The sequence below is a fragment of the Odontomachus brunneus genome, unplaced genomic scaffold, assembly GCF_010583005.1.
Source record: "Odontomachus brunneus isolate Ranch 3 - 2012 unplaced genomic scaffold, Obru_v1 Obru_scaffold_040, whole genome shotgun sequence".
Lineage (NCBI taxonomy): Eukaryota > Metazoa > Arthropoda > Insecta > Hymenoptera > Formicidae > Odontomachus > Odontomachus brunneus.
The window spans coordinates 1,512,044-1,539,412 of NW_022639490.1; the positions used below are offsets into that span (position 1 = coordinate 1,512,044).

At 34.1% G+C, this 27,369-nt stretch overlaps 5 protein-coding genes across 8 annotated transcripts in view; 3 read left to right on the plus strand and 2 right to left on the minus strand.

The window, feature by feature from the left end:
* LOC116844240 (maltase A2-like) overlaps window positions 1-6,254 on the minus strand; it is an 18,556-nt gene extending 12,302 nt beyond the window's left edge. The window contains exons 1-2 of the mRNA XM_032815496.1: window positions 5,842-6,254; window positions 603-706 (exon numbers count right to left, since the gene is read on the minus strand). Coding sequence (XP_032671387.1) covers window positions 603-704 — 102 coding nt within the window. The 5' untranslated portion in view covers window positions 705-706; window positions 5,842-6,254. The remainder of the gene's footprint in view (window positions 1-602; window positions 707-5,841) is intronic.
* Window positions 6,255-8,389: 2,135 nt separating this feature from the next.
* LOC116844326 (tubulin-specific chaperone C) lies at window positions 8,390-11,336 on the plus strand. The gene is made up of 3 exons (XM_032815731.1): window positions 8,390-8,619; window positions 9,019-9,266; window positions 9,906-11,336. The coding sequence occupies exon 3, from the start codon at window positions 10,065-10,067 to the stop codon at window positions 11,094-11,096; it is 1,032 nt and encodes a 343-aa protein (XP_032671622.1). The 5' UTR covers window positions 8,390-8,619; window positions 9,019-9,266; window positions 9,906-10,064; the 3' UTR covers window positions 11,097-11,336.
* A 1,977-nt stretch (window positions 11,337-13,313) lies between these two features.
* LOC116844330 (ATP synthase subunit g, mitochondrial) lies at window positions 13,314-14,181 on the plus strand. Its single transcript, XM_032815735.1, has 2 exons — window positions 13,314-13,480; window positions 13,839-14,181. Exons 1-2 carry the CDS (start codon window positions 13,441-13,443, stop codon window positions 14,096-14,098), a joined length of 300 nt encoding a protein of 99 aa, XP_032671626.1. The 5' UTR covers window positions 13,314-13,440; the 3' UTR covers window positions 14,099-14,181.
* Window positions 14,161-21,092, minus strand: LOC116844322. Of its 3 annotated transcripts, XM_032815719.1 has the most exons (10): window positions 17,904-21,088; window positions 17,585-17,814; window positions 17,053-17,260; window positions 16,787-16,939; window positions 16,452-16,616; window positions 16,153-16,341; window positions 15,877-16,054; window positions 15,468-15,799; window positions 14,730-14,866; window positions 14,161-14,450 (listed from the first exon to the last, which is right to left on the minus strand). In XM_032815719.1, exons 1-10 carry the CDS (start codon window positions 20,730-20,732, stop codon window positions 14,300-14,302), a joined length of 4,572 nt encoding a protein of 1,523 aa, XP_032671610.1. In that variant the 5' UTR covers window positions 20,733-21,088; the 3' UTR covers window positions 14,161-14,299. The 3 variants fall into 3 exon arrangements, with proteins under 3 accessions (XP_032671610.1, XP_032671612.1, XP_032671611.1); XM_032815720.1 differs by lacking the exons at window positions 14,161-14,450; window positions 14,730-14,866 and having other exon boundaries at window positions 15,667-15,812; window positions 17,904-21,091; XM_032815721.1 differs by lacking the exons at window positions 14,161-14,450; window positions 14,730-14,866; window positions 15,877-16,054 and having other exon boundaries at window positions 15,624-15,799; window positions 17,904-21,092.
* A 128-nt stretch (window positions 21,093-21,220) lies between these two features.
* Window positions 21,221-27,369, plus strand: part of LOC116844323 (polyphosphoinositide phosphatase) — a 7,713-nt gene continuing 1,564 nt past the window's right edge. The window contains exons 1-10 of one of the 2 annotated variants that reach the window (XM_032815722.1): window positions 21,221-21,531; window positions 21,726-21,951; window positions 22,344-22,508; window positions 24,359-24,737; window positions 24,862-25,108; window positions 25,285-25,480; window positions 25,567-25,765; window positions 26,056-26,637; window positions 26,721-26,833; window positions 26,908-27,148. In XM_032815722.1, coding sequence (XP_032671613.1) covers window positions 21,448-21,531; window positions 21,726-21,951; window positions 22,344-22,508; window positions 24,359-24,737; window positions 24,862-25,108; window positions 25,285-25,480; window positions 25,567-25,765; window positions 26,056-26,637; window positions 26,721-26,833; window positions 26,908-27,148 — 2,432 coding nt within the window. In that variant the 5' untranslated portion in view covers window positions 21,221-21,447. The remainder of the gene's footprint in view (window positions 21,532-21,725; window positions 21,952-22,343; window positions 22,509-24,358; window positions 24,738-24,861; window positions 25,109-25,284; window positions 25,481-25,566; window positions 25,766-26,055; window positions 26,638-26,720; window positions 26,834-26,907; window positions 27,149-27,369) is intronic. The other variant, XM_032815723.1, reaches the window with a different exon arrangement.

Sequence of the window (27,369 nt, forward strand, 5' to 3'; positions counted from 1 at the left end):
ATTTAAATTTTTCTTATGGGGTATCGACAGTAATATATAATAAAATAATTTCATGCAATACACATTCATATATTAACATAACATATTCTTAAAAATGCATATAGATGAATCATCGTATATTTCGGTGACAATTTGACTAGACATTTCCATATCACCTGTAGACTACATATAATTTTCAAAAATAATAAAAATCTAGTTAAGAATGTGTACACTTATGTAAATAATTTGCGTACATTCTGTGCTCATGTTATGTTAACTATATAATGATCTTTAAAAGAAAAAATAAATTAAATTTATAATAAATTTAAATTGAAGTTACAGCATGACAATCACATTATCATGAAACATGATCACGCGCATTTTTGTCTGAGAAGTAAATAACAAAACTAGAACAAAGCTTGCCTAAATGATAGTTTAATCGCAAAAGTAATTAAGTAAAGTAACGTGAGACATTATAACAGTAATCTATAAACTTGAAATTCCTGTTGAGAGTTTTAAGTTTGTTTAAATTGTTTAATTTTCACATTTCTACATACAACGAGCAGAAGTGCGATAGTTATGATATATAAGGCACGTAAAGAATTAATGAATCGTTGACACACCTGTTGATCTTGATTTATAAACAGCTGCCGGGAATTCGGCGAAGACGGGAGTTCAGTCGGTATAACCACCGACAAAAGACCTTCGGGCTTCTGGATACTCATCTCTGTTACAAACAATACGATACGTTATAATATGTTGTTATTTCTAATGTTGTTATTATCCCATATATAAAATATAATAATACAATTGTAAATAATAATAATATTAAATTATATTTATGAAGTAATTGTAGCAGTTAATATTTTTACATTGCTTTTATTATTATTAACTGCCCGTTTTCAAATTGACAAAAAAAGAATGAGAGAATTATATAGTCACTTGGAAAATCGAAAGAGTTCATGATATTTTCAATTTTCCAAATTATATGTACGTAATACAATTATCTGCTTCGCAATTTTAATTGTCAGCTAGCATAAGGCGTTGCGATAAACGATCTTAATTTCTTTTTACTTTTTTTTATTTTAACGACTCTCCGAGCGCTTCGTAAAGCATTACGGAGTCGGTTTTTTATTGCTGAATTAATATATACAGAGTTGGGCAAATACGTATTTAAAAGTATTTAAAAGTATTTGAAATACAGTATTTAAATTACGCCTCTTACCACCGATTTATATTAAGTAATTAATTACAAAGTTAAAGATACTTAATCATTTGCTATTTAAATACTGTATTTAAATAAGATACATATTTAAATATATATCTTAGATACTTTCAAATACGTACTTGAACCAATCCTCTCTCTCTCTATATATATATATATATATATATATATATATATATATATATATATATATATATATATAAAATATAATATATTTAATATAATTAATTAATATGTTAATTAATATGCACATACGAAACTTAAGTTAAGACTTGGTGGTAAAAAGAAGCAGAAAATAGTGCAAACTAGTGCAATTCAACAAAAATAAACCTCTTATCTACACTGTTAAATATTGGAGGGTCAAATTTAAACCAATTTCTTAAGTTAAATAATATTTAGTTATTTTTAACTATCATGTGTGTCAAAATATACTATTTTAATACAAAACATGTGTTTAAAAAAACACAACTAATCAACCACATCTAATCAACCCACTTAAAACAATATTGTCATTTTTTACTAAAACAAAGGTTACATTAACGTGCACATGATAAAAAATAAACTAAATTTTAGTCAAATTTAATACATTTCTTAAGTTAAATAATATTTAGTTATTTTTAACTATCATGTGTGTCAAAATATACTATTTTAATACAAAACATGTGTTTAAAAAAACACAACTAATCAACCACATCTAATCAACCCACTTAAAACAATATTGTCATTTTTTACTAAAACAAAGGTTACATTAACGTGCACATGATAAAAAATAAACTAAATTTTAGTCAAATTTAATACATTTCTTAAGTTAAATTATTTAACTCCATTACATTAGTTAAATTAACGACATATTTAGTAGGAGCAGTGGCGACTTATAGGAATGGTTAAAAATAACTCAAATTGAGTATAATTTGACACTACGGATTTAACAGTGTAAGGTCGTATTCTCCACACGTTCAAACACTAAATACGATTTTATTATCCGCACGTATAATACGGCTTTTTTTGTCCCGAGTTGCATTTTTCTCATATGAGTATGTAGTTGTTTTAGCTTGAGAATTAGAAAAGCACACTTAACGTACACGTCAAGTTAGACCTTACCTACTCATTCTGTAATGACAATGTCGTTATCGTTATATTATAGTAGATATAATACACGGTAGAAAAACTGCGTAACGACAGAGTAGGTTAGCCACATCGTCGTTATGAAGTTAGAAAATCGGTTTATCCAGATAGCACAAAATATTCTACGAATATCTCTATGAAATGTTCTCAATTCCAGAATTGAACATTCGACGAATATACAATATTGCAAGGATTCGTATATTTACGATAGAAAAGAATGTGCTTATTCATTCGTACGGTTGATTTACCGCACATGTGCATTCATATAAAGTTTTCCTTATGTATAGCTTAAAATAATGATACGTATCTACAAGAGAAATATATTTGAATTATTCCTTCATAACATCGTGAAAGCAAAATCAATGATTGATCTACATTTTTTGTAAATATTATATGTACATTCATAAAACATTTATAGTTGTTCGAATACATCATGAATGCACTATTAAAAAACAATTTGTTTTTTAATTTGGTTTTTCTTTCTTTGTAATGAACACAATCGCACCAATAAACCTGTGTTTTAGCTCTTACACGCCTTTCTCTTCATATAATTTGTTTATTCATAAAATATTCTTGTGCTATTTGGATATTGCTACTATAGTCGATTCCTCTTGCGAATTTGACGAAGAGCGAAGTCCTCGGGTTTGATTTTCCGAATTACTCGCTCAGGATCGGAGATAAGGTGAAGGATGGGTTTTAGTCTTGCGTACACAATAAATTTGTTAAAGAAGACAATCTATATTTTCTTTTTTTTAACAAGTGTCTGCTAAATTCGCGAAGTATACTTATGTATAAACGTTAAATCGTAAGCGAAGTCGTAAGCGATTAATGCAAGAATTCCTCTCTTTCATGCTATTTCTAAATTCTTATATACTTTTATCCCTTCTCCGTAGATGATTTTAGATTACTTAATATTTAGTATAATTCCAATTCTTCCTCTAGAATCATATGTTGCATAAGCGACAATGACAAGACATGTAATTAGAAATCTTGCTTTTACAAAAATATAAAAACTTTCATGTGTTATTCATTTCTAACTATTATTTTAACGTAAAACTAATATATTATCGATTATGTTATTATTATTTTTATTATTATTTTCATGATGTTTTAATGTTATATTAACTTGAGCCGCGTTCTGATCCTACTGAAAATCTATAAAATACGTAATATGAACTATAAATTTTCACTATTGACAGTAAATATCGGAATGCAGCCTTAATAATTTAATGTTTTTTGTATGAAATGGAATATTAGAAATGGAATATTATTTTGAGTTATTTAATATAACTCATTATAAAAGAATATAATACAATTATAAAAAAACATGACATTTCTTAAAGTCACATTAATATTAACAAGAGTTACAAAACGCGTTTTTAAATAATTGTAAACTTTGACATATAGAATAAACAGATTTATTAAGAGAAAATGTTTTTGTCACGAATAAGTTAAGTTAAAATAATTAATATTATATATATATATATATATTAATATAATGTGAAAAATAAGTTATAACTGTCCCATCGATATTTCTTACGAATTATATTTTAACTACTCTCTCGTAAATTTCTTTTTTACTATTCTTTACGTTATTGGTACATTGAATTTAAAGTCAAAATAAACATGAATGTAAGAAAAAAATCGATGAGTATCAATTAATTAACATTCGTAATTTATCGATAAGTAACATACCAGGAATAAGTTATTTTTCCGCAAAATTTAGAATGGATTTTCTGGGACATGTAAAAGATGTTAAAATTAACATTTTATTTTTTTATTTCATGTTTATTTCACGCCATATATTTCGGATCATAAACGGCGATAACGAGCCTGTTGCTCACAATCGAAGATTCTCGCGAATACGAAACGCCGTTTTAACCACGTTAAAACCCTCTCAACTAAAACTTGCTTCGTGACTTCTCAGCGATACATATACATACCTACGACATGTGAGCTTGACATTTGAAACCGCAAGCAAACGTCAGTTACAGCGGTGAACAACCGTAAATTAATATTGCCTTGACTTGAAACGGATCGACATTACACCGACCTAAACGATAATTTTAATATCGTGTGGCTTCGGATAAAGTTGCTTTTTAATCAAATGGCCTCATGATAATATCGTAGTTAACTTTGTATATATAGTTGTATAAAACAAACAATAAAATCCAGTGAGAAAATCCTTCAAAACGACGTCGATCGATATCGAAACCTGAATGTCAAATTGACATCAAATTGACATCGTTTCGACATCGATCGATAAATCATTTTTCGCTGCGGAAAAACATACATAATAACAAACGGAAACATTTGGCGACTTTTGTAACGCAATATAAAATTTGAAATTATGACTAATAAATAAGTACACATATTCTGATTTTATTAAATAAATGTGTCTATTTACACACCTTCCCCATCCTCTGTGAATACTTTTAAAATCCTATAATACGTCGTACTCGCAAAATTTATGTTTCACGAAATTTGACACATATGTCGCTTAGTTCATTTTTTCAAGAAAATGTAAACTCAAAACAATTTGAACTCTCTGGTCATACATACCGGAATTCCTTACGATTACAATGACCCAAATATATATATATATATATATATATATATATATATATATATATATATATCTCGCTTAATTATCTACTTAATGATTAGTAATAGTACGCAAAATATAACAAAAATATTTTTAGTGTATAGAAATCATCTGATGCGGTGGAAATGACAGCTTCCCGATGAAAAATTTTTCATACAAAATTATGTATGAAATTTGTCCATACATAATTATGTATAATTATATATAATCATATAAAATTATATATAATTATACATAATTATATATATAATTATGTATAATTATATATAATCATATAAAATTATATATAATTATACATAATTATATATATAATTATGTATAATTATATATAATCATATAAAATTATATATAATTATACACAATTATGTATAACAATATGTATAATTACATATAAATCTATGCGTAATTATGTAAAATTATATATGAATTTATATATATAATTATATATACATAATTATATATATAATTATGTATAATTACATATATAAATCGAATGTATGAACATGAATGGACAAATTTGATACATAATAATATATAATTATGTATAATTATATATAATTTTATATAATTTTATATAATTATATATGAAAAATTTTTCATTGGGTAATTCAACCGAAAAGAGAACGCAATTAATTCGAAATTATTGTACTGATAAAAGTAAATATTTTTATTCAAATTATAGCATAATAAATGGGTCTCTTTTGAAACAAGCATGTCTTAAGTACGCGTTATGCTGTTAAAATAATAGCACAAAAATATACATATACATTAAATATTTACACGCTATGTTCTGTATATCTTTGTCTATCTCGGGAGATTTCTGCGAACGGGGACGGGATCGTCATTATGCGTTGACACATATATACGCACATAAACGTCGAAGCAAGGTCTTAAAAAAGATTCTCACCTACGATTCAGCGGGTCGCGACGACGACGACGTTCGAGCGAGTCCCGGTGCAAAAGGCCTGCGTCGAAAATATCGCAATCCCCCAGGAGCGTACGCTTTCGGGAAATCGATTCGTAGACGCGTGGGAAAAGCCGACCACCCTCTGCTGGGTCGCCCGGTAGAACGATGTTCACTACCCCGTTTTGCACGACTGGCTGGCGAGAGGAAAGGCGCGTTCACGCGGTCACCTTCGTCGAGAACAGAACGACGAGTGCACGCACGTTTCAAGCGTCGATCACCGTCGTCGTCGTCGTCGTCGTCGCTGTCGCAGTCGCTCCGCGTTTGACCCGCCGTCCGTAGCAAGTAGTAGAATCGCGTGTCCCGCCGTATTATATTTAGCGATGCAATATCGTTCCGTTCCCCTCTGGTCGACAGACCGATCGACGTCCGCGCCCTCCGCGATTCTGCGCTCTGGCGACGACGCGGTGCGCGCGTGCGGGATATACAGGGTGACTGCGAGGATGTCGCACCGACGCTGCTTGCTTGGAGTTCTGCAATAAATTCAGCGAGGCAAAACGCTCCCGAAGATTAATCGTTCGATCGATAAGGCAAATGGTTTCAGTGATTGATCGTGTCCTGATAATTGAATATCGCGAAATATTAATAATATATTCCCAGATAGCACAGAGAATTCAAAATGAATTAAAAGAGAATTCAGTCGTATGTCACCGATTCTGAATTCATTTTCAGATGCAAAAAGAATTCTTCAGAGTTCAGTTCAGCGAAAAAAATTCTTTTTGCACCTAAAAATGAACTCAAAATTGGTAATACGACTGAATTCTTTTAGAATTCTTTTGAATTCTATCTGGGTTGAAATTCTGTTCAATGATATCCAAGATAGCACAGAGAATTCCAAAAGAATTCAGTCGTATGTCATCAGTTCTGAGTACATTTTCAGATGCAAAAAGAATTCTTTTCACTGCACTGAACTCTGAAGAATTCTTTTTGCATCTGAAAATAAACTCAGAATTGTAGTGACATTTTACTGAATTCTTTTTAAATTCTTTTGAAATTCTCGGTGTTATTTGGGATGTTATAATTTTCCACGCGATAATGCGTGTAATATAACGTAAATCGTACATAACCATTACATTGTCGATTGAAATTATAATATTAATGCAATGTTTATTATAAAGATGTTTATTATAAAGTCAAGTATAAAACATTAACAGACTGCAACGTATAGTGCAATATATTTCGTTAGATTACGCAATCCTCTCAAACTCGTTGCGTTGATGTCAGCAGGGAGAATACGCTCAAGTTGCATTATGATGGAATGTGTGTGAAGGAAATGCGAGAAACAAGCGAGAGATAATTAAAGTGTAATCGTGAATTAATACCTTTGGATCTTTTCTCGTTTATACGCCAAAGCTTCTGTCGCCACGAAGAAAGAGAAACTTTTGAAAACGATTATTAGGAAGTCTTACTTTTCATTGCGAACAATGCTCATGCGTAATTACTTGAAATTCGTACGCAAGCCTTCTGATTGGCTCGTAAGCACATTTAGGCATCGATGAAAAGAAGTTCAAAATAAGGCCCGAAGTGAGTTGCAGTTTGGAAGGCAGCTAACGATTCAATGAGAGAACTTGACTCTTAGAAATTAATAAAAACCAACCCAGATGTCACAGAGAATTCAAAAAGAATTCAGTTATATGTCACCAATTCTAAGTTCATTTTTAGATACAAAAAGAATTCATCCCAGTAAACAAGGAACATTAAATTAACGTTTAGAAACGTTGACTTAATGTGTATTGTTTGGACATTTTTTAATAATATTGTATTTATATTTTTTACATGTTATTTTGAGATATGATTTTTCTGAATGTTGTTTAAACGTTTTAAAAACATTACAAAAAATATATTTTTCAAATGTTACTTTAACATTTATTTGAGATCAATGCAACATCTTAAAAATATTTCTAACGATTAAAACGTTATGGCAACCCTATTTCAACATTATTGAAACTTCCAAATCGCGATCAAAGTATGTTCATAATGATGTTCGATACAATATTAAACACTATATATTTGATAATATTACAGGTTTTTGAATATCATTGTAGTAACATTGTATTAATGATTTCTTGCTTACTGGGATTAAACTGAACTTTGAAGAATTCTTTTTGCATCTAAAAATGAACTCAGAATTGCTGACATACGACTGAATCTTTTTTTAAATTCCTTTTGAATTCTCTGTGCTATCTGGGGAGTTCTGTTATTGTATCATCCACTATATTACAAATTTCTTTCATTGAAAGAAACAAATGTTTAAAAACATTTTGAAAACATGTGTACACTATTCCGGTCTGAGTGCAGGAAGTACTATCGAAACGAGCAGATCTTCACGTGCTATTCACAGCGCACCCGACATCCAATGGCAGACCTTGTTTTCTAGGCAGCGACATCTTTGTCACTAGAAAACGGGTTCTCTGATTGGATGCGTGACGTCGACGTCGCGCGTAATGTAAACGCTTCAGAAGTTGAGAGTTTCGGAGCGCCCTCTTCGTGTACTTTCCCATCCCCGATTCAGTCGGTGCGATAGTCTCGTTAGGGAGTCCCATATCTCGAGGTATTAATGATTTCCATTTTAGGAAATCTCTTCGTTTCTCCATAGCATGATCCCGAAGAAACCGAAATCGCTATTCACCTTCCGACGTATTTTCAAGACGGTAATTAAGATCGAAGTTGTACTGCTCATCGGATTATATGGAATCTGGCATCGTATGAATCACTCGCAGGGTAAGTCGCTCGTCCCGCATCTGTGAAACTCTGGCCTCTCTTAGGTTATTTCACCTTATGATCCGTGTCGCTGCGTTCCCGTTTCTCCCCTGCAATATCATCGATTAATCCTGATCCCCTTGAATTTTTTTCCTCTCCCCGCGCTGCGTTACACTTTCTATGCGTACTTAAAATCAGCAACATGTCCGACATTTGACGGAAGATAACGTAGGGAAACGGTGAAGAAATACAAAAAATGTTATCGAAAAGACTGCATGTCTCTCTTAATGTTTCAATTAGTGAAAATTTAAGGAATTAGATCTTTGAAATCTTCCTTCTCGTTTTGTATCAGACTTGTCACTTCTTAGTACAACTGCACTCAGATAGTGAACTCTCAATATAACATTCTATATGCATCAGATTTCAGATATTACATGCGAAAGAATTATCCAAGTATATTAGAGCAGTATTACCTTCTTGGGGAAAGAATATCCGGCAACGACGAAATAAGGACGTTTGATTACATAACCTGGGAACAACGCAATGAACAGTAGATCTTCATGGCGTCCTCAGTATTTATGAAGGTTGTAGCATCTATAATTCTTGGTGGAGGCATATCATACGCTTTATTTCGTGTCAGTGTACCCAACGAAGCTGATATTGCAAGGGTAAGCATAACATTTTATAGCTACAAAATCGCCAAGTTATTACATTCAGTAGAAAAAGCTGCTGTACAACTATTGTAAACTTTGTGAATCTGATTAGTGTGTATGCTCTCAGTCTTTGCTGAATCCAAGAACATATACAAATTACATGCATATACAAATTCATGAGTTTTTTAAGAGTTACAAAGCAGCTTTCTCTGCTGAATGCAGCAATGAAAGTTGATTATCTTCTTGATAATTTTTGTTGATATAATGTATCGGTGTTTTTATCGAGTTATACTAGTTACATATAATTCATTCTTAAGTAAATTTTATGCAAATATAAATATTTCATTAATTTTATTTGACAATCTATAGATATAAGTATCTGTTTAGATATTAGTGTGAGTACAGTTAAAAATATTTTACAAAATATCTAACCTATATATCTATATGTGTATATAAAGTATGTAACTATTGCCACTTGGAATATCTTTAAAGTAAAAAAACAAAGGTGATCTTCAGATTTTTGAAGTTATTTTGCTTACAAAAAAAAACTTTATTGCTATAAGATACTTCTTTTCTAAGTAGAATAACTTGGAAAAGCTTTGTTTTTGACTGCAAAGATATATATATATATACGTGTGTGTGTCTGTGTTTCAGCACCTGCCTCCATATTCCTCAGAGCCACACGGCCTTTTCGAGGGTTACCAAAAGAAAAACGTAGATTTGATGAGCCTAAAGTCAAACAAATTGATCAGTTCTGTGGAACAGAAAACTCCAGACAGCGTTGTTAGGAAATAGCATTTATACAGCAATAAAATGGATTCCACCGAACTCATAGAGGGCAGTCTACCAGATCGCATTACGAAGAGGGATCGAGAGCGTAAGAATATCATCGAGAGGCGACGGGAGGAACGGCAATCACTCGCCGTGGAGTCCGAGCAGAGCAGTTACTTCAAGGACACATTTTACTCCTCCTGCAAGAAGATCAAGGACATGCTGGACGACGCGTCCGGCAGCCCGTCCTCGGCTTTGCCGGGGATCTTCGAGAAATCCAATAAGGAGATCCAGCTGCTCAAGAATTATTTGTCACAGTCGAAAATGTTCTTGAAGGTCTACGACATAAGACGCGCACAAGAGAACTTGCAATCGCTGGAGAACCAGGCTGCCGAGATGGAGATGAAGTTGTTGCCTAAGAAAAAATTCGGATTCAAGAATCGTCGTGTGGTGAAGAAGCCCTCCGACAAGGGCCACGACATCACGGACGGTCTGAAAGATCTCAAGATATCCGAGGGAATCGTGAACGGTTCCGCCAAACAGAACAATAAGCTATTGTCGAGCAAGTACGGCGATAATGCTTGCATGATACTAGGCAAGACGAACGAGCAGCTGGTGTTGGACGCCGAAAATGTGAATAAGAACGACATCCTTTTGTCCGACCTGGTACACTGTACCGTGAGGATATATGGTACGCCTAGTACGTTGCACATGGTGAACCTGAAGCACTGCACCGTGCTAGTCGGGCCGGTGACGTCGTCCGTTTTCGCGCACGACTGCAGCGGATGTGCGTTCGCCTTCGCGTGTCAGCAGCTACGATTACACTCGTCGACAGACTGCACGATTTATCTGCACGTTACGAGTAGGGCGATCATAGAGGACTGTACAGAGATACGGGTAGCACCTTACAACTGGTCCTACGAAGACCAGACGAGTCACTTCAGTCTAGCCGGCCTTGATCCGAAAGTCAACAATTGGAACTGCATCGACGACTTTAATTGGCTGTCCAGCGAGAAGCACTCGCCGAATTGGTCCGTTCTCGAGCCGGAGCTTCGAGTGAAAACGTGGGATTAGGTAGAATTAAGTAGAATACTTGAAGAAAACGAAGCAAAGCGATCGAGACATTACCAGCTGTAGTCGAGAGCGTTTTTCAGAAAGCTAATTCTTTTTCCAAACGTTCACGCACGCGCGTCGGTGTATTTACGTGAATGAAATTATCCATATGTATATTCTGCTTTTTCACACAAAGACGCAAGCTGTGTAAGTGTTTTATATACTTACAATGTCTAATAAATTTACCGTTTATGCAATACATACGAATATACATTTGCATTTTGGCGCGTATACCGACGTATAGTAAGTTGTAAAATGATTTAGACATTATCAGATTGTTTATCAAATTAACAAAATTGAGAGTCATTATTATATAATGGGCTTGCTCAGTAATTATATTTATTATTATTATTATTTGTTACTTAGTATTATTTATAATTATATTATTATTACATAAGTTGGTAATGAGTCAATTTTGACAGTTTGGTGAGTTTCCAACTTTATTGTGTCTAAACTATTTTGTAACTAAGTGTACATCTTGTTGAATTTTTTCTCTCCGCTTTTCGTATAATTAAACATGCATATGGTGTTTCTTCCGCGAAGAATATCCTAGAAATAATGAAATGTTGACATGGAGAAGTATTATTTTTCATGAAATTTCTTATGCAAGAATGATAACATAATGCATAGACAAAAGCCCTTATGTTGAGTTCTTTTTTTTATCGATAAAGGTGCCTCTAAATGTACCTATAAATATATATAATAGAAGGCACTTTTATCAATAAAAAAAAAGAATTCAGAATAAGGACTAAGATAAATGTCACTAAACAATCAGAAACAATCAGTTTTATACTTTTATTAATAAATAATGAAACTACAAAACTTACATTCATCAAATATAGAAATTTGGTTTGTCAGTGATTAGATTCCAGATAGAGAATTCAAAAATATTTAGTCGTATATCACTCATTCTTCATTTTTAGATGCAAAAAGAATTCTTCAGAGTTCTGTTCAGTGAAAAGAATTCTTTTTGCATCTAAAAATGAGCTCAGAATTGGTGACATACGACTGAATTCTTTTTGAATTCTCTATGCTATCTGGGAAAATATATAATAAGAAAATAAAATAATCAATAAATGTCAACACCAATAATTGAACTGAAAAAGAATTATGTCTCAATTGCCGAATAATATAGACTCAATGAATGAATGTTCATTAAATAATATTACAAATTAGCATAAAGAAATATCTTTTATAAAAAATTTCATAGACTTCCTGTTTTTAGAAATATTAAATACAAATGTATTATTAATATTTCAATCACACGTTACGATCAGAGTTGATCGTAATGAGTTGATATATAAAATATGATACTCCAAATACATATGTAAACAAAACAAATTATATATGAAATGTCATTTATATAGATAATTAGTAATTTATGAATGTTGTTTAAAAAACATATAGTACACTCAAAAATTTATCAACAAAAGTTTATATTTTTATTTAACCTTTTTAAAATCTTGATAAATTTATAAACATTTTTTTTAACAGGAATTCGAGACCAGTAAAATTCTCTGATGAAATTTTTATCTTCAAAGTAAATCTGCTAATCTGTCACATAATAAAATAAAAATTTGCCATACTATTTACCTTTTTGAAAGATTACATTTATAATTGATATTTAAAAAAAAAAAGCAAGTAACCACATTATAATTTACTCTTTTTTATACTTTAATATAATTTACATTGTATAAGTAATATGAAAAGAATAGCATGATTTATGTAATTTATAAATGTTTAAAAAAACTTTGAATATTAGAAACATATAATCTTTCAAAAAAGTAAATAATATGATATGAATTTTCATTTTATTATATGACAGATTAGCAGATGTATTCTGAAGATAAAAATTTCATCAGGGAATTTTACTGGTCTCGAATTCCTATTAAAAAAATATTTAAATTTATCAAGATTTTTAAAAAGTTAAATAAAAATATGAACGCGTTAGTAACGATCGTTCTTGTATCATCGACGTTAATTGAATTTAGCTGCGTTCGGCATTGTAAATCAAAGACGTCGGATTGTTCTTTTACCTCGAAAATGCACAAAAGTGAGAGATCTCGTATCTTTTTCATTTCTATGCATCTTCGAGATGAAAGAGCAATCTGACGTCTTCGATTTACAATGCCGAACGCAGCTTTTGTCATAGACTCCAGCGTCCATTTAAATTGAACAAACTTGTAATCTCTGATACATGCGCGATTTCCTACCAGATGGAAGCACGGTGAACTTCCTCGCGCTGTCGTTGATTGAGTCCAAGACATCCATTCGTGAACTTCCTCAAGAGGTACATTAAAACACGATGGCAAAGCTCGTTGGGAGAACCACCGAATTGGTGAGAGGTACGAGCAATTTTTCAATTATTTCCTCATTAAGTGCATCGCGTCAAATAACTGTTTCATCGTCGAGTGAGAACTTCATCTATCGCAGCTCATTTACGCGCATTATGTAACGCTCACTATCTGTCAAAGTTTTATTATATTATTTCGGTTCTGTATAAAATCTACGCGACAAAAACTGGATATTCACACTTTTATCAGCCACTTCGTAAAATCCCTTGCCTCTCTGGCGATTTGATCTTGCGCGTATGTGTAGAGGTTATGTCTCACAAGACAGTCCTCAAAACACGAAACTTCGCAATTTTGTCTAAATATTACTTTGATTGAGCGAGACAACGTTATGTTTTGATTTTTCTTTCAGCTGGTATCACTCATGCAGTACCTGTACTCAGAGTATGGCAGCAGTACGCCATGGTAGAACTAACACCACCCTCACCGAGGGATTTCTCTGCGATTCGCAGCGGTTTCGGGAAATTGATCGAAGGAGCGAAGACTGGCCGCTACCGTGAGGTCACCGTACGTGAAGCTGTCATAAACACCTTAGTAGCTGCCGAAATATATTGCTGGTTCTACATTGGAGAGTGTATTGGAAAGCGACATCTTGTCGGGTACAACGTATAAGTTTGTACACTCCACCTCCCGGTTAGACATAATTCTGTATAAATTATAGATCTTCTCGTAAATATATGTAAATGTAAATCAGATTCTCTGTTTTTGATACACATAACTATTACATTGTGACAAATGACTCATTTTGCTCAGAATTCACTTAAACTCATCAAGTATCGTTATCTTGTATTTGGCACAAACTTTGAAGGATGGTCATTTCAGTGTATGTTGACTTGCATACTGCCATATGCAAATTGCAGCAGTAACATGAACGTTTAATGAGCGTATCACTCCCATTTGAGGTATTTCCACACAAGTGTTAAAAAGTGGTATGAAGTTGGCAGGTATACCATCCTTTTCGTTCCTGCAAAACATTTTGATTATACAAGTCTTTGGATCTGCATTAACACACATCCTAAGACAAATTGATAATCATTACTTGAAATTTGCCTGAGGATATTAATTTAGAGTTGGATGTGAGTTTCTCAGCTGAATTGCGACATAATGTCGCATATATTATATAATTCAAATAAAAGACTCAAATCTAACTCTAAATTCAGATCTGAATGTCTCATGTAGAAGTTCCAAGTAATGACTATTAATGTAAGCCTTAAAGTGACACCATTAGTTGAAATTTGTTTACCCTAACACGAGAATTGTCTTTTTCTCGAATTTCGCTTCCAACAAGTTTACACTGTTGGCTGTCTGCTCGACACCAATTAAAGACCATCCTGTGTCCTTCTTTTCCAATAAGTATTGCTGTAACTCGTGTGGTTTTACCTAGAAGTTTCAAGATACTGTAATGTTGTCTTGACAATACATATGCTAATGCAAACTCCACGAATGAAGAGATTATTTTCAAACACTCATACCAACTATTTTAAGCATATATTAAAATAAAAAAAAGAGAAATATGAAATTAGATTATGTACAAAGTATCGATAAACATCAAAATATTGAAGAAGCCACCAATTTCGTCATGTGAAATCAGATTGTTATTCAAGACTATGAGAAGCTAAGAAAATCTTTTGTTGGCTCATTGAGTCTCCATTCGTCAAGAATACGTATTTAATATTTAAAGAGTACGTATATTCTATAATGATATTTTTTATGATATACAATACAATCTAAGTCTGTCAGATCCTGACAACTTTGAACCATAACTTTGTTGAAAATCAGTACTTTTGGACATATTCTTTTTCCAAAAATATAAAAAAGTCTCAACTATAAGATAGCACAACAAAATCAAAATTTGCAAATCAATTTATGTTACATCAATTTATGCCAAAATTAATGAACGATCAAACATTCGTGCGGGTCTCATAGACTCAATGTTGTATGCAGAGGGTTCAAATGACTTGAAGATGAACTATTCGAATACCTGTAGCATATTTATCCATCTTTCGGCTGACACACTGAGACACTGGAATTCTTTATCTTTCACATATTCCAAATTTGCAATAACCAGCGATTTAACTCCAAAGATTTCACATGTTCTTGCAATTCCACCTAAATTCGGTGGTCGATTAACGAAAGACGCTACAACTATCAGACCTTCTTCACATAAATCTTGCCGGTGGATGGACTCTTCAACCGCTCCAAAATTGTCATTGTATAATGGAGCTGTGAATTTGGACGGATCTATTTTCCTTTGAATATTCTGTAAGCCTTCAAGGTAAGTTTCAACGTTGTTTACTAATGACTCAGCATCATCTAGAATATAAATCTATTTTATATTCCACAGGGGAGTTACCGTCATACTACATGCTATTGTTGCTTCTTGAATTTACTTGCAGAAGATTTCGTGAGATACATAGAAGTGATAGTATTGGATAGTAACGAGTTGACGTTATGAAGCTTTAGAGGATGCCGATCGTCTCGTGCAAACTCGAAATCTTTAAACACATCCGGACTGATCCACTCGTCACAACTCACGTTAGCCAATCGTGGTAATTCAAAGTAAATCGTCTACAAGTATCGTAAAATAATATAAGTAACTTCTCGATACGTTAAACATGGTCAAGGTTTAAATCAATTCTTTCTTTTTCTCTCAAGTAAATGTATACCTGCAAGCTGTAATCATCGATTGGGTGGAAATCAGAAAAGTAAAAATTATCTTGTATTTTCGTAAAGTTCTTTGTCGAGCTTGCTTGTTGCAAGCTAGCCGTAGCCGCCTGATATATACCATCGTAACCAGATATACCATCGGTGTCACTTGTTTGCTTCATTAAGTCATATAACCGAACCAGAATAAACTATACTGAAAATAATTAAGATGAATGATGTCATGGAATACGCGAATATAACGTACAAACGGGTGAAGGTTTGTTTTCATCTATCTCGATACTTGCTAAACTTCACTTGCCTGGTTATAAAGACGTATATTAAATTGCTGGCTCAAACAACACTGCGCTACATATGGCAGTGCTATTGTAATAAAAGTTTTCTGACTGGCACCTGTGAGAAGTCGCGCGACGTGATACACAATACTCGCCACAGAGACCGTACATCCCGGCCGTTTTTCTATACTCTGGAAATACATATTATGGGAAAATACGATAAAGATTATGTAATAAAAAAGTAAGATTATTTTATAAGATAAAATGTAAATTAAATTTATAAATTAAATTAAACGTAAATTATTATTAAATATTAAATTGTTATAATAAATATTAAATTATTAAATAATTATTAAATTACCTCTGTAAAAAATTTCCACAATTCATTGTGTAGATCGCTGTTTTTTATCAAGATTCGTATCATCAACCATTCCTGCATCAATCTCACACTATGCTGATTGCTTTCCAACAAAATCAAGTCGCGCAATTTCTTTTGTAGCAGAGCCACGAGCTCCTGTGAAACAATTATCGATCGACCTTCTCATATGTGTAATGTATATTGAAGTGAAAATAAAATATATAATACAATATTCGAGATATAATATAAAATACTCAAGACACGCTCACTTCATTCATGACCGGCTCTAATATCAGTAGAATTTGCATTAGTCTGTGCTTTAACTTATGTATATATGAATCATTGAAGTATCTTTTGTTTTTGTGCTTCTCCAACATTTCGAATATAAGCGGCAGAACGGTCGTCGCAGAATTTCTAGCTGTTCTGTGCAGCAATATTGTCGCTAATGCTCGGACTGCAGCATCGTTATTATGATCCCTATTGATAGAATATAATTCAACACATAGATATAAGATTATTCTTCTCACACTTTACGAATTATTCTGGTTATTCTCTCTCTATTTTATAAAAAGAATTTCTTATTTTTGAGTCTCCAACAGAACGACTTTTCAATGATGGTTCAAACTTAGATTTAAGTTTAGACTCTGTTCTAACAATATATACATTTGATAGGTTTAAGTAGAATTTGAAGTTAAATCTAAGTTTAAACTTCTATTAAAAAATCAGCTCTAAGATTTGCATCTTGTTTATAATAACTCGTACATAAAAAGCATTACCAAGTAACAATAAATGGACGCTTACATTATTAAAATATGCTTTGGAAAATATTGTCTCAGATGCTTGACAATGCATAAGTTAGCACAATTTTCAACTCTTTCGTCACGCCGAAGTACAGAACCGTGAAGAAGACAATTCAATAATGGTTTCTCAAATTTTATCAAATTGCGAGGATTCAATCTTTCCATCCTGGACAGCAATATCCTTTTAAATTTTGATGCGCTCTCACCTTCTTTTATCAACTGATCGACGAACTAGAAAGCAAGATGAAGTTTATAAACATAGTCGATATTAAAAATCCTATTAAATTCTTCTCTTGACGCGAAGACATCTAATAACTTACTTCTGTTACGAATTCCGTAGTATCGAATCGCGATTCGAGAAAGTCATCGTTTATAATAACTTCAGTGAGATTCTGTACTGCTGTCCAGAATACAATGTTCCTTTTACTGTCAAAGGTACACCTCCAACATGATTTAAATGTATACTGAAAGGTCTCCCAATCGTTTGTGTCTATTATAATTTTTTTATTAACCAATATAGTCAGTGTCAATGCTACTTCGGTAACAGCTTCTATTCCTCCCAACTTGACAAACTTCAGCAGATAAGTTAGTACTTTGGCGGGAGGAATGCATTTATGATCGTTGGATAGAAATTCGGATGATTTCAGTGGATTCCACATATACACGGATGTATTCAAAAGATACCGAGTTGTCATTCGCGAAAGAATCAAGTAATATTCCGACGCAATTTTCCCCTTTAGATTCATCATATCGGCGTCGTATTGGTTACTGGTTTGCGCTGAGATCGTTCGTACATCCAGTAAATCTTCCGTATAAAATATTCTCGCGGAAGGCAAAATCAATATAATCTGGGAGAGGTGCAAGATGCATGTTCCATACAGGTATTGCGTGCTTTCACGGTGCTGTGTACCCCTCAGTAAACGCATGCTCTCTTCTTGCAATTTTTCCGCGTAACCGCTCAGGTCTGTTCTCGACATGAATAAATCTGCATTGATAATGTGCAAGGATACAATAGATGCATATCTCGTATAATCCTCGAGAGTTAGTCCCGTGGCCATTTTCCTCACGTTTGCAATTAGAAACTTGAAACTGGCGTGTACGTGCAACATTATCAAACGAATCAAATAGTCGTTACAAATTTTTCTTTGAGCGTAAAAGTCCATCAAATGCGATATAAATTCGGCTACGTCGATGATCGAGTGAATGTCGGCGTAAGGTCTCATCTCGATGCTGTTCAAGCAAGACAGCCAGCTGCTTAATGCATTCTCAGCAGGGCACTTTTTGCAAGAGAGTACAACTCTCGCGTCGTACAACAAGAATATCATGAATGCGAATGTTTTTGGATTGACCTCGGGAACAAGATCTTTATTTGAATATCTCGCGCAGGTCCGTTCCACAAAAGCCACCGCGTCCTCCTTTGCCAGTACCTCTCGCAACCATGCCGTGATAACGTCCCAAGGAAATCCTTCTCTGATAAGAGAAAAGGTAGCTAAAACATTCGCAAGTAATGTCAGATCGTCGATCTCGCGTACGAAATTGGGTATCGCTCGCAAGAGTTCGATTTGTGACGCGGTACGCAAAACGTGAGAGTGCATGTTCAGACTCGTCTCCATTAAGGATTTAACGGCATTCAATTCAGCACCTCGCCAATTGTGTTGCGCTGCCTCCTGCGAGGTTTTTCGTAGCGCGTGCATTATGTAAAATATCGCAACGGGGCCCCAAGTGACTTCACTGACTTTCCTGAGGAATCTGTTGAGCAAACTTGTCTCTCCCTTCGCCGTGCATCTGAAGAATGTCGAAAGTTCTTTCACAATCTCGGGATAATCCTCGTCAGGCTGATACTCGTAAAGGAAAGAATTGTTGAGGACATTCGCAAACAACTCGAGAAACTGATCGTCAAATACGACACCGTCCAGCTTACAAACGTACGACGCACTCCATTTCGCAATGTTATTATTTTCATGTCGCAAGGCTTTCTCGAGAATGCATCGCAGCCACACGATGTTGAAGCATTGGCAAGACCCGTGCTCCTTGCTCGCTCTTACTAAACTGCTCACGTGAGTCAGAGCCGGTGCTACCAAGTGATATTGCTTCTCCTCCAACGACTCGTACACCAAAAAGAATTTCTGCCTGATACTATCCACTGGCAAGGCGGAGTTGTTGGATTTACTGCAAATAAATGGAGTAATTTCAGCTTTTATCGATTCCAAATACAAGTTGTCACCTTTACTCATGAAATCAGTCGTTCTTCTCATTATGTATAAAGCTTGTTTGCGATACTGTTGCAAAGGTGATCTTAATCCCTCTAATAATAGTAACCAGAAGGTGTCCTTACAGAAGATATCACAATGTATGCGAGTTGATTTTGTAGAATGCAACGATGTAAGACACGTGTCTACCATGATGCTCAGGACAGTAAGAGATTCCTTCAGATCATTCATCTTGTTCAGGATGTAATCCCATAGTGGAAGTAATATGTCTTCAGGAACAAAAGTATTCACCAGCATGGGAAGCATTGAAGCTAATACGCTCCATTCAGAATCTTCTTTCATCTTCATCCATGATTTCATGACTTCTAGATACATAGAACTGATTTCTTTCAATTCCTCTTTGTTGCTATCTCTATCATTATGAGAAAATCGATGTAAGCATAAGGATTCCAACAAGAACTTCAGTACCTTCATATACATAGCTCTAGTGTCACTATTCGTGATATAGGCATTATGAGAGTTCAAAAAACTTTGCAGATATTGCTTAATGGATATAGTGTTATAGTAAAGTACTGTTTGTAGAATGATTATGTCACGTAAAATTGACATTTCTGTAATATTTCGCAGATGTTGTGCTGGAAAAACAGTTTCAATGTTGGGAAAACACACACCAGTCTTTACATCAGATAGCATACATTTCTTATCATTGCGCTGCTCCATTTCACTGAATGTCTGTTGAAATTCGTAACATAACAGCATTCGATAGACCTCCAGTTTGCTTATGTTCAATTTCTCTTTAGTTATTTCATTATTATAAAACTGAAGCAAATGATGAGGCATAATGAATATGTCATTCTCGAGTTTATTATTTAAATTTATTGCTCGTAAAACTGAAATGTCTAATGTTGGGAAATGCAAATAACGCTTGTGCAGATCCATTTTACACGATCTATTTCTTATTTTCAGCCAATCTGTATAGTATTAAATTATTATTGTGCAAATAATATATGCAGCACATGGTACTTGTAAATAAGGGAAAATTTACATCTCAGCAGAAAAGCGGAAAGACAGAAACCAAAAACGCGCACCAGTAGTCAGGTGATAGTTGACAGTTTTTACTTTTTTATCAGTGCGAGTTCCCAGATCGGAGATTAATTTACAGATGCTGTTTATGTTGTTGTTGATAGTACTTGGTCGTGGAACACAGATGCTGTTTATAGCCATCATAACCTCGAGTCCTCTTTAAAGAAAGTGGCGGCTCGTAGCGGAGACTTGGGATGAGAGACTATGTTGAGAGAGAGAGAAAGAGAACGATAAACTACACAGGCTGTGTTCCGAAATTTATTGCTAGTGCTGAAATTCTATAGTATACGTAACATGTGGTCTGTTCTTTTCAGCTGCACTGCTGAACTGGTGCAATAAGTTAGAGTGCGAAAACATATACTTGTCTCACTTTAACTTATTGCACCAGTTCAGCAGTGCAGCTGAAAAGAACAGATCAATGAACTATAGATTTTCAGTATTGACAGTGAATTTCGGAATGTAGCCACAGTCGCGCAACTGCAGAGACGTCAAAATGGTTAGGATATAATAATCAGTCAAAGTTAATTTATTGTTCTATTTACGAAAAAATTGTAACAAATATTGTATTATAATGGAGGAGCAAGGAAAACCAACGATAGTATTTCATCCAATTATTTCCTCAATACAAAAAATTGCTCTATACGAGACAAAATCTGTAAGTTTCTTATTATATTTTAGTGTTATTTCAATTATTTATTATATATTTTGATTATTTATTATATATTTCAGTTATTTGAATTCAATAAAATACATGCTAGTTACCATATATTACAAATATCTGCAATATATTTATTGCCATTTCTCTTCCTTTATTGTTTGCTTTCTTCATATATGTCTTATATCTTGCAGCGATTTTATCTAATGGGTTCAAACAATACATTAACACGTTTTCGAGTTTTGAAAATCGACAGAATGGAACCAAGAGAATTGGTTGTAGTGGATGATAAGAGAGAATACACTCAGGATGAAATAAAAGATCTAGTCAACATGATAGATATGGGTAATCGGACAAGAGTTGGACAGCGCAACAATATAGGTGGTGTTGCGCGTGTTGTATCTGCTTTTGGGATTGTTGGTAAGATCAGAAACATTTTTCCTCTTAGTGCACATGTAAATAAATATAAAATTAGTAATAATTGTATGAGCCTATGTAGTATATATGGTATATTTAGGAGTATGCGTGTGTTTTGCATGTAGCAATTTATACAGTTGTAATATATTTGTTTAAATCCTTTTATTTGTGCACTATTTTACTTTATGTGACTGATAAAACTCAAGGTTCAGGTTCCTCAGCCTTGTGATGCTTCTTCCTTCATTCATGGTGCAATATTTAATTGTTTGGTCATAATATATAGATATTTTTACCATTATTAACACCATTTATTTGCTATATTAAATACTAAAAACATCTAATTGGTATTCTTGTTATATGAAACTTGGCTTACTTACATTTGCTTGCTAATAAAGGCAACAGTAGTAAAGAACCTGCACCCAGTACGAGTAGATCAGAAGAGCCTGAACAACAAGAATCGCAAAAGCCACTGCACAAACCGACACAAACTAAATTTACCTGGAGGAACATGTGGCAGAGAAATACTTTTCCCAGGCTAGTGCCAGCTTTTGGTCTTCTTGGTAAGGCACAATGAGCTTTCTATTGACAAAGCTAAAGGTAGATGTATATAATCATCAAACCGAATAATTTTGTCGCATAATGAAAAAATTGGCTTCTGGGAAGAAAGTTGCGCGTATGCGAAAGTTGCAAGTTGCTTATTGCTAATTGGTTAGCATGCAGATAGTGGATACAATTAAATTGTGAATAAATATCAATTTGAAAGGAGAATGCAGATATCAATCGCATTAGATAATACAATGCAAAGTTATTCAGTTGAAGAATCAAGTATCTTTAAAAGATACACGTAGTCACGATAAAAATAGTAAGAAAAGATGAAAATATGGACTACTTTTTGTTTTAGACAAGAGATTTTATCAAATACAACAATTGCATCAATAAATGTCAGAAGTATTAGCAAAAATATATCAATGTATTCATAATTGTTAGAAAAAAACAAAACTGAAAGAGTACAACTTTTTTTTTAATGTATTGTAAGAAATAAGGTCTTGGGAAATAGAATGGTAATACATGAAATAAGCATGAGAATAAAAAAGCTTACTTTTTGTTATTATGAAGTTGTTAATATTAAAAAAGTTTTTTATTGAATTCCTTAGAATTAAAAAATTATATATAAAAAATAAAATTTGTTTGATATTGCTACTCACTGTTATTTCTCAAACAAACCAGTGAATCTCAAAATAAAAATATATTTCCAAATAACTAACTCTTCAATTTTGAAGTGTAATCCTATTATTTTATAATTGACACTATAGCTGTTTTATTTATCTATTAAACCTAATCTACAATGTGCTCTTTGCTTCCTGTTGTTCTATGTCTTTTTTTAGTTTAAGACTTAAATTATGAGTCAGAAAGAGATAAAGAAACAAGTAATACATTGTAGATCAAACTTTAAGGCAGGAAAAATATTTTTTAATCACCTTATGAGAAATTCTAACAGAAAGAAAATGAAATTTCTCTTAATGCTATAAATGCTAGACCCTTTTGATGGCTGATAAGGATCCTAATGATTCTGTTCATTTCAGTTACCAACTAATCGTAACATTTATTTAAAAATTAAGTCTTGTTTCTCATATTACCACTCTATTTCATATTACCAGCTTCGCTCCTAAGTATTATATGATCGACAGAATCTTAATCTACTGAATCAGACGTTGCGATGTATTGCGGTATGTACATGATATTTCTTACGCATGCTATTATGGGTAGTTGTGTGTTCACGATGTTTCATATATGATGTAATTCAACTGATTGCATGGGTATTACACGTCAAACAGTGAGCAATGCGAATATTGTGCATAATGCAAACTATTATTAAACCTCTACTACTTTATAGATATATTCTGGCATATTGTCTAAATAATGATTGAATTGGGAATTGAAAATTGTAGCACAAGTATACAAAGATATATTCTCATGCAACAAGAATTTTATTAATGTATAAAAGGTGGCATCTGAATGCCATAAGAATTACGTCAATATTGCGACCATATTTTGTTACCATGAAAATTGTTATTTACTTGTCGTCAGATGACGCAATTAATCTGAAGTTATTGTAGTAATTAGAAATAAACATTTTGATTCGAAATATGACGTAATTAAATGGCATTTCTTAAAACAATTTATTTTAAACATGTGCAGTTACAATTGCGCAAAAAAAAAATATATATATAAATTGAATGTTTGCATGCTATGTTCAGCATCTCTGTCTATCCGGGTAGTTTATCTCGTTAGGCAATTTGTAGATACAATAGAAACAAAGTAAGCTCGACAATAATAACGATGAACAATTATTAGATAAATGAAAATCTGTAAGAAGGATACTTGTAGTAATAACTGTCCGACACCACAGGTTTCGTGCGTTTCCTGGAAGGATACTATATAATCCTGGTTACGAAGCGTCGCCGAGTCGCAGTCGTTGGTCATCACACAGTTTACAAGATAGAGGACACCGCAATGATATACATACCAAACGACATCATACGACTCTTCCATCCAGACGAGCAGAGATACGTCAAGATGTTTCAGAGTATCGATCTCAGCAGTAACTTTTACTTCAGCTACTCGTACGACATGTCGCATACCTTTCAAAGTAACATGGCACCACCGAGACACATCAAATCTGACGTTTCCACTGATCCGTCGACTGGCCAGAAAGAGTCCGATGAGTCGGAGAACTCTGGAGATTTCTTTAACATGTGGGCATTCAGGAGAGATTGGCACACCGAACGGTACGGATGTGTCGAATATGTCAATATTAAGCTGTCATTATTCTTTACATGTGTAACTTACAGCTGAAAAGAGCAAGACACAGTTTGCTTTTGTGTATTGTGCATTTTTAATGTATTTATATAGCGAAGGCGAGAAGTACGTGAATTACGGTATACGCAGCAATCCGCATCGACGCTTCGTGTGGAACTCTCACCTCCTGAAACCCGTGGAAAAGGATCTGCATCCCGACTGGATACTGTATATAATACACGGCTTTATCGGTCAGTCGAACGTGAGCATCTTCGGGAGATCCATGTACGTTACTATTATCGCGAGGAGAAGCAATAAGTATGCCGGCACACGATTTCTAAAGCGCGGCGCAAATTTCGATGTGAGTGTAACCGTTGCTGAGGCTGCATTCGCTTCGGATGCTTTTGTGCTGAAAGCACATCGTTTTTCGTTCGATATGCAATAAAGATTGAACGTTATCAACATAGAAGCATCCAAAGCGAACGCAGCTTCACCGCAGATACTTGCCGGTAAACTAAACTAATAACGCGCGCACAGGGAGACGTTGCCAATGAAGTAGAAACGGAACAGATCGTTCACGACTCCGGCGTGAGTTCTTTAAGTAAAGGACGCTTCAGTTCCTTCGTACAAATGCGCGGATCAGTGCCCGCTCATTGGAGTCAGGACGTTAGCAAAATGGTCCCGAAGCCGACCATAACTTGCGACTTGGCTGACCCTTACGTGGAAACGGCAGGTATATTGCTACACGAAGATTTAAATTGATGCTTCCGTCTAGTTCCAAGAAGGATCGTCACTCTTGTACGATCAGAATGATTTTAGGTGCGCACTTCAATCAGCTGTTGAGAAGATACGGATCACCGATAATAATATTAAATCTAGTGAAGAAACGGGAGAAGAAGAAACACGAGAGCACATTGAGCGAAGAGTTGAGCATGGCTGTGAAGTACTTAAATCAGTTTCTACCTTTGGAGCACCATATCCAATATATCAGTTTCGATATGGCACGTATGAGCAAGAGGCAAGTTCGTTGTATTAACATATTTATGTTAATACGTTATATTAATGTATTGTCAAAGATAATTTGGCGGGAACGTGAATGTATATTGAAGAAATGGCTACGTTCAGCAGAGAAAGCTGCTATGCAACTGTTGTAAACTTCATAAATCTGATCGGTGGCTTTTAATCTTGGGTGAATATAAGAGCATGTACCAAATAGATTCACGAATTTTGCAATAGTTACAAAGCAGCTTTCTCTGCTGAACGCAGTCGGTGCACCTTTCCCAACAATGCAACTTCTCTTGTTTACAGGAAAGAAGTGAATGTTATGAGGCGTTTAGCAAATATCGCTTACAACGCAGTGTTAAAGACCGGCATTTATCAATCGCAAAATCCGTATTACAGTCAGAGATATTTGTTCTCACCGCAGAACAACAACGTCAGGAAGCTTCACAAGACGAATTCGAGCTCGACCTTGTCGTCCAATTTGTGCGACGCCAGATGTTCCGTTAACGCGTCGATTAAGACAGACTGCAGCAAGCAAACGAATTCTATACACTGCTCCGATTCAAGCGCGGATATCCATCGAACGAACGAATTGAATCAAGTCGAGAGCAAAGTGAGGGAGTGTTTCGCCAGAAGAGGAACTTTGCAGACCGGAATCATCAGAACGAATTGCGTAGACTGTTTAGATCGCACCAACACGGCGCAGTTCGCGATAGGGAAGTGCGCTTTAGGATTCCAACTGTGCGCTCTGGGTGTGCTGGAATCCCCCAAACTTGAGTTCGATTCCGACTGCGTGAGAATGTTGGAGGAACTGTACGAGGATCACGGGGATACTCTGGCCCTGCAATACGGTGGATCACAATTGGTGCACAGAATTAAAACGTACAGGTGAATGAATTGTGTTTGGGAGTGTGAGTACCGATAATCATATAAGTGAAACGATTGATTATACAACTGTTTTGTTATTTAAGGAAAACTGCACCATGGACTAGTCAGGGTAATGATATTATGCAAACCTTAAGCAGATATTACAGTAATACGTTTAGCGACCAAGAGAAACAGCATACGATTAATCTGTTTTTGGGTAAGCAAACGCGATATCTGTTCGTGAGATTCATGATTTATGATTATCATTTGACCAATTTTGTTTAATATTAGGATTATTCGTACCTGAAGAAGGCAAGCCTCCGATATGGGAACTTTTGACGGATTATTATCTCCACCATCCACCTGCCTGTCGGTACTTGCGTAAGACGAAGCTCCTAACACAATGGTGGGATAAAAATGTATTGAAATGTCTCCCTTATGCGCTAAGCGAAGTAACTAAATCTTGCACGGAAATGATACAAGTGCAAAATTCAATGGAAGAAATGATTGATGTTTATTACGATTATCATAGGTAATATCACGCATAATGTAATTTATATGTATTTATATTGTATCAAAAATATCATAAATTTATATATTCTATGGAAAATTACTTATATACGATTCCTTGCATAAATATAAATTAAATTGTATAGGTACATCACATATTTATATATATATATATATATATATTTTTTTTTTTTTTTTTTTTTTTTTTTAGGCAAAGGAAATGTATTACGCACGCCCCCAGGG